Source organism: Lipotes vexillifer, unplaced genomic scaffold (genome assembly GCF_000442215.2).
Source record: "Lipotes vexillifer unplaced genomic scaffold, Lipotes_vexillifer_v1.1 scaffold311, whole genome shotgun sequence".
Classification (NCBI taxonomy): domain Eukaryota; kingdom Metazoa; phylum Chordata; class Mammalia; order Artiodactyla; family Lipotidae; genus Lipotes; species Lipotes vexillifer.
In genome coordinates this window covers 5,378,131-5,385,108 of record NW_006791012.1, presented here as the reverse complement: position 1 = coordinate 5,385,108, position 6,978 = coordinate 5,378,131, and the positions used below count along the sequence as shown (strand labels likewise).

General features: G+C 32.8%; 1 protein-coding gene across 1 annotated transcript in view; it reads right to left on the bottom strand.

The window, feature by feature from the left end:
• Window positions 1-364: 364 nt before the first annotated feature.
• The window catches only part of WDPCP (WD repeat containing planar cell polarity effector), a 175,400-nt gene continuing 168,786 nt past the window's right edge, over window positions 365-6,978 (bottom strand). The window contains exons 14-15 of the mRNA XM_007464152.1: window positions 1,315-1,417; window positions 365-462 (exon numbers count right to left, since the gene is read on the bottom strand). Of these exons, the coding sequence (XP_007464214.1) occupies window positions 365-462; window positions 1,315-1,417 (201 nt within the window). The remainder of the gene's footprint in view (window positions 463-1,314; window positions 1,418-6,978) is intronic.

The following is a 6,978-nucleotide window of genomic DNA, read 5'->3' as shown; positions in this document are numbered from 1 at the left end:
TCACAAATATAAATTGTACCTACCTCAAAGAATTATGGTGAGGCTTAAATTAGTAAATGTAGGTAACTTAGAATAGTGCATGGCCCACAGTAAGCATTCAGTAAATATTAGCTATTATTGTTTTTATTGGGATGCACATCACTATCCTTAGCAATTAACAATATACATTGATAGGTCAACTGAAGTTACTCTTATCTAATATTATATTAATATTGAATATCCTTTATCCATTAGGAATGAAGATTTGAAAGTGGTCTCTGCATCTTTTGGGTTTGATCAGTTTGGAACTTTTTCAGGGTGCGGGAGGGAGAACAAAATCATCTTTCTGGTAAACAACTGTCAGCTTTGGTATTCAGCTTTAGAGCTACCCTGGTAGTATGGCTTTGAGTCCTTCAGTACCAACTGGAAGACTGGGATGTCTGGTGGTGATGTTAGAGAGAAGCCGACAATTGCTCCTTTTGGCTGCCAACATTACAAAAACAAAGCACAAGATGATCCATCAATGGATAATCAATGTTATAATATTTTCAAGCAACTTACCAAGTGGAAACCTTACTGAAACTTCTTTGTTTTATAGGAGTTCCATGAAGAAATAAATTCTATTACAATTTCTGAGGGTCCTCTGCCTAATACCAGGAAATACCAGGAACAATAGAAATTGGGACATCCAGAGATCAGTACTTTCAGAGTTGGTCACATTAGGATAAACTGAGTTTAGAAAAAGGAAACTCATGCTGATATTATTATAGTTTTTAAAGACATCATTTTTCTATATTATAAAGTTCTGAATGGACTTTTAGATTCAATTTAGGCTTTTGATTTATCTTCTTTGGAAGACTCACAGTAAAATGAATCTAGTGGCTTCTAAATTAAAAAAAAAAATCACCCATCAAACCTAAATTTCACATGTAGCACTTTTTCTGATATAGGAGGGAATTCTGAGATGTGACATGTCTATGTATAAAAATAAAGGATTATATAAGTTCCTGTGTTGGTTAATTTTAATAATAGCACTAATAATAATAAACTGTTTTCCTTAAAATCTTATGAAAAGAACAATGACTTTTTAACTTTTTGCTAAGTAGTTATTAATTACTGATTATTAATTTGCATATTAACACAATTCCAAGTTAAATATCCATATTGTACTATTTACCCAGGCTTAATTCTTGTTTTTTCTAAAAAAAGACACTGTCTTCACAAAGAAAATAATTCAAATTAACCAGCCATGCCCTACAAATGTAAATACAAGTGATACTGAATAAGTATTGATTAAAATAAAAAGCACTTTAAAAAAACAGCATTAAATCTTACCAACTCCAGAGGTTATTGATTCTGCATCAATGTCACTAGCTCTCTTTCTTGCCACTTCAGCTAGTGCCAATTCGCCCTTATCTAGTGCAAGGTAATGGATGTCCTTTGGAAATAAAGCAAGATAAAAGATTAATCCAAAATGTATCTTAGTCAAGTTACAAAGGAGATTTTGAAAGAAAGAACTTACTGTTCTTTCAAAACAGTAACAAAAATAGATTACAAAACACACATGGCTGATGATAAAATACAAATATTTTATATTTTAATTTTCTCAGTTTTCTAATACAAGCAAATTTTCTTGAATTGGAAATCATAGCTATAACTAGTGGCAGTTATTTAAATAAATTATTTAAGTCTTTAGGGAAAAAGACAAGTTTTTAAATCCAATGTTTGATGTAGTTTTTTCAGGGAATAAAAATCTTAGTGGCTCTTTTCTTTAATAAAATTTTACTATCTGAGATAGCTTCTTCAAAATTCAATTGTTCATTATGATAAGCATTTTATAAGGGATACTATTATACAAATTTGTCTCTGATATTTATGTGTCTGGCACATATTACTTTATTAATATTATTAACACTACTATTATCTTGAACTCATTCAGTCAACAAATAATCAGTGCCTATTAAGTTGTGAAAAGAGAGATCAATTACAATACCATTTCTCAACAAACTTTCAGAGCAGTAGGGAGAAAGACAACTGTAAACAACAGTTAGTAACACAGTGTAATAGGTTTTATGGCAGAGTTAAGAATGGTGTAGAACCAAAGAGGAGCAACTGATCCTTGATCTGCATCTTGAAGGATAAATAAGAGTTATAGTAGAAGGGAAAATGGAGAAAAGGCAACAGAAAATGAATGATATCTGGTGCACATACGTAGAGAAGCTTGAGAAAACACAGTTCTATCAGGCAATGGCAGGTCTTTCAATACGGAAGGAATGTTGGTTGTGTGGGAGAATGCAGTGGAAAATAATTCTAAAGAAGTAGAGCCACTAAAAAGGACTTTGAACTCTTTTTGGTACACAGGGTGACTGTTGGAATGAGAATTTTATTGCAATAAAAATGGAAAAAGAACATGAACAACAAGTTTTCAATGATGAAATATAAATGGCCTATAATCATGAAAAGGTATTTATTTCACTGTCCTACTGTTCAAAGTTGAAAAAATGTAATTTCAAACTGGACAAATTTTTTAAAGTTATTACTTACTGGTTGCAAAGTTTGGGGGGAAACAGGCACTTATTACATTTACTGGGAATATAAACTTTACAGAGCAGGGGTCAGTAAACTATGGCCTATAGGTCAAATATAGCCTGCCTTTTGTACAGCCCTTGAGTAAAGAATGGTGTTTACCTAGCATAATGCCCTCCAGGTCCATTCATGTTGCTGCAAATGGCAAAATTTCACTCTTACTTATGGCTGAGTAGTATTCCATTGTGTGTGTGTGTGTTCTTTTTTTTTAATGACCTTTTTTTTTTTTGGTTGCGTTGGGTCTTCGTTGCTGCGCGTGGGCTTTCTCTAGTTGCAGCAAGCAGGGGCTACTCTGCATTGCAGTGCACGGGCTTCTCATTGTGGTGGCTTCTCTTATTGCGGAGCATGGGCTCTAGGTGCACGGGCTTCAGGAGTTGTGGCTCAAGGGCTCTCGAGCACAGTCTCAGTAGTTGTGGCACATGGGCTTAGTTGCTCTGCGGCATGTGGGATCTCCCCGGACCAGGGCTCGAACCCATGTCCCCTGCATTGGCAGAGAGATTCTTAACCACTGGACCACCAGGGAAGCCCGATATGTACCACAATCTTCTTTATCCAGTCATCTGTTGATGGACACTTAGGTTGCTTCCATATCTTGGCAAATGTAAATAATGTTGCTATGAACACTGGGGTGCATGTATCTCTTCGAATTAGTGCTTTTGTTTTTTTCACATATACACTCAGGCGTGGAATTGCTGGGTCATATGGTAGTTCTACTTTTAGTTTTCTGAGAAACCTCCATACTGTTTTCCACAGTGGCTGCTCCAGTCTACATTCTCACCAACGGTGTATGAAGGTTCCCTTTTCTCTACATCCTCGCCAACATTTGTCATTTGTGTTCTCTTTGATGACAGCCATTCTGACAGGTGTGAGGTGATATCTCATTGTGGTTTTGATTTGCATTTCCCTGATGATTAGTGAAGATGAGCATCTTTTCATGTGCCTGTTAGCCATCCGCATTTCCTCTTTGGAAAAATGTCTATTCAGTTCTTCTGCCCATTTTGTTAATCAGGTTGTTTGTTTTTTGATGATTAGTTGTATGAACTATTTATATATTTTTGGATATTGACCCCTTATCAGTCATATTGTTTGCAAGTGTTTTCTCCCATTCAGTAGGTTTTTTGGTTTTGTCATTATGCTAAGTGAAATAAGTCAGAGAAAAACAAGTACTGTATGATATCACTTACATGTGGAATCTAAAAAATACAACATATATATATGTGAATATGTTATATTCATACATATGTTATATTCATATATATATGAATATATATATTCATATATATGTTATATATATGTTATATTCATATATATGTTATATATATGTTATATTCATATATATATATATAACACATATATATATATGAATATAACAGAAAAGAAGCAGACTCAGATATAAAGAGCAAACCAATGGAGAGGGAAGAAAGAGCATTATAGGCATAAGGGATTAAGAGGTACAAATTATTAGATATAAATTAAGCTACAAGGGTATATTGTATAACACAGGAAATATAGCAAATATTTTATAACTATAAATGGAGTATAACCTTTAAAAATTGTGAATTGCTATATTGTACACCTGTATATATAATAGTGTACATCATCTATACTTCAATTTTAAAAGAAAATGGTGTTTACATTTTTAAATGGTTGGAAGAACTGTGCTCAACCACTCAACTGTGAATGGCTTTGGAATTACCTTATGCTGAAGGCTTGAAAGTGTTTCAATCTGAAACTATTACAAGCAAAACAGTACTTATATGTGAAACTTATATTGTGATAAAGTCATTTCAGTGAGAACTAACATTGTTTGACTTGCAAGTAATAGGCTGTGTTATAGGCTGTGTTATACACTTCCTGCACTGTCAAAAGTTAAAAAAAGAAGTGAGATCTCCATTCCTATACAAATTCCCAGCAATATATTTCAGTCCACAGCAGCATTTTTCAACCTTGATACAAGTGCAAAGGTAATGTCCATATTCCAAAGTCTATTTAATGTTGCAATTAAGGAACTTTAATAGGAAGTAATTAATTTGCAATGTAGTAACATGTTAAAAGGCAGTCTAGCCTTTAGCTAATAGAATTGTAAAAATGCCTTCTGATTGGTGAATATGTGCAATTAAACCATACGCTCATGGATTGATATCAGTATTTGGCAGTACTTATCTATGAGGAAAGAAATTTGCAAAGTTGAAATACATAAAATCTCATCATAGATCAGTATTCACAGATGAACATTTGCAACAGATTTTGTTGTTAAGGAAAACCACCTTTCAACCCTTATTAAGAGAAATGTTATCCCCCCACAAAAGAATTCCATTATTCACATCTGTAGAACTTTATTATGAAAACTGTACTCAATTAATAGATTTTTAATTTTATCAATAAAGATTTGTGGAAATTTGTTTTCTATCATACTCAATTATTACATTTAAAATTTTATCAATAAAAATCTATGGAAATTTGTTTTCTCAATTACCTAAATAATAACCTCAATTTTTCCTTTTGGCCCACAAGCCTATAATATTTGCTGTTTGGTCCTTTATGGAAAAAGTTTGATGATTCCATATTTTAATAATACATCAGAATTCAAATTTGCATATATATACTTTTGGAAAATCTTCTTAAGGAAATGATGTGACCAATCTTATGTCCAAGATTGGTGATGACAACAATACTTTTTTTTTGAGACTATCTTTTTTTTTTTTTGGCTGCACCATGCAGCATGTGGCATCCTAGTTCCCCAACCAGGGATTGAACCCAAGCCCTCGGCAGTGAAAGCATGCAGTCCTAACCACTGGAACACCAGGGAATTCCTGACAGCAGTACTTACAACGATAAAAAATCAGAAGCAACTTAAATGTATATCAATTGAAAAAATCATGTTGCTTTTCTTTTTTAATCCAAGAGTGGCATGATACTTTCATAATAGATCCTTATATTCAATGAAGAAATTAGCAGTAATTTAAAAATATATATATTCTCGTATTCAGTTTGCTAGTGTTTTATTTAATACTTTTGCATTTGTGTTTTTTTTCACTGAGGTATAGTTGCTGTACAGTATTATATAAGTGCATCTGTGTTCTTAAGAAATTCTATTACTTTACTTGCACTTGACTGCTAACAAGCCCTCAACTGGTATCAAAGTTATACTAGTCTTACAAATAAGCTAAGGCAGCTTTTTTTCCTATCTTCTTGTCTCTGGCAAAATTTATATGTGATTCTTCACTGAAAATAAGCAAAAGATATACAATGCACTTAAGAAAAAATTACCACCCATTACTGAGTGACATAAATGAACACCTGATTAAAATACAGATATATACCTGCTTATGGCTGAAAAGACTATACATCATAAAGATATCAATTCTGACCCCAAATAATCTGTAAAATTCAGTGGAATTCCAATCAAAATCCCTTCAGTATTTTTCATGGAACTTGACAAGTTGACCTTAAAATTCATATGTGAAAGTAAATGGTCAAGAATATCTAAGACTTATTCTAGTTAAGATTAAGACTATATAATAGCACTAGTATATAGGCATATAAATCAGTGAAAAAGAAAGTTACCCATAAAAAATATCAATTTTTTTGTGAGTTACTAATGTTAGTACTTTATGTTTAACAGTGATGTAAGTGTTGGCTATAAGATCTGTGGTCCACAAATTATTTCTGGAACATATTCTCTCTCTCTCATTCTTAATTCTGTGATTTCTACTCTTAATTTTTAAACTGTTATAGGGAATTTGGGGTCATTAATTTCAAGAAGGTAATAAGGCTTAACAGTTCTTGAGCTGATATTATATCTGTACCATGAAGGTTTTCATTTTTTAATCTTTCTGTGGACCTTCTCACTGTTCATATATATGAATGTAGTTTTTAGTAAAATGCAGAAGAGAGTATATTTCTGTAACTCCATACCTCTCAGTTTGAGACAGTTCATGCATGAATCTTTACAGTGTGATAAAAGACATCTAGTATCTAGTATCTGTATCCCCCCCCCCCCCAATTGGCTATCCTCTGGATGCATTTATTTTTTTAACTTTTAGATAGTTTTAGTGTTTCAGTTTACTTTAAATGTTGGATATATACAGTTAAATATGTTCACATACCCCTGGGAAATGGTCATATTCTAAATAAGTCAAGAAAGTAAAAGCCACTTGGCTTTGTATTTCAATTTCATGTCTTTTACTTGATTAGGACAGCACATACAAGAACAGAGGACATGCAGTAAAGCTGGTTGAGACTAAGGCTGAGACTAAGGCTAAGGTACTGTTAAATGATATTATATTAAACACACTGCAAGAGACCACTACTGGGAAAGTCATGCCCTTCTCATCTTGACTTTAAATTTAATTAATACTCATTAATCAAAAATTATTCCACAAATAATTATGGAGTGTTTACTATGTGCCA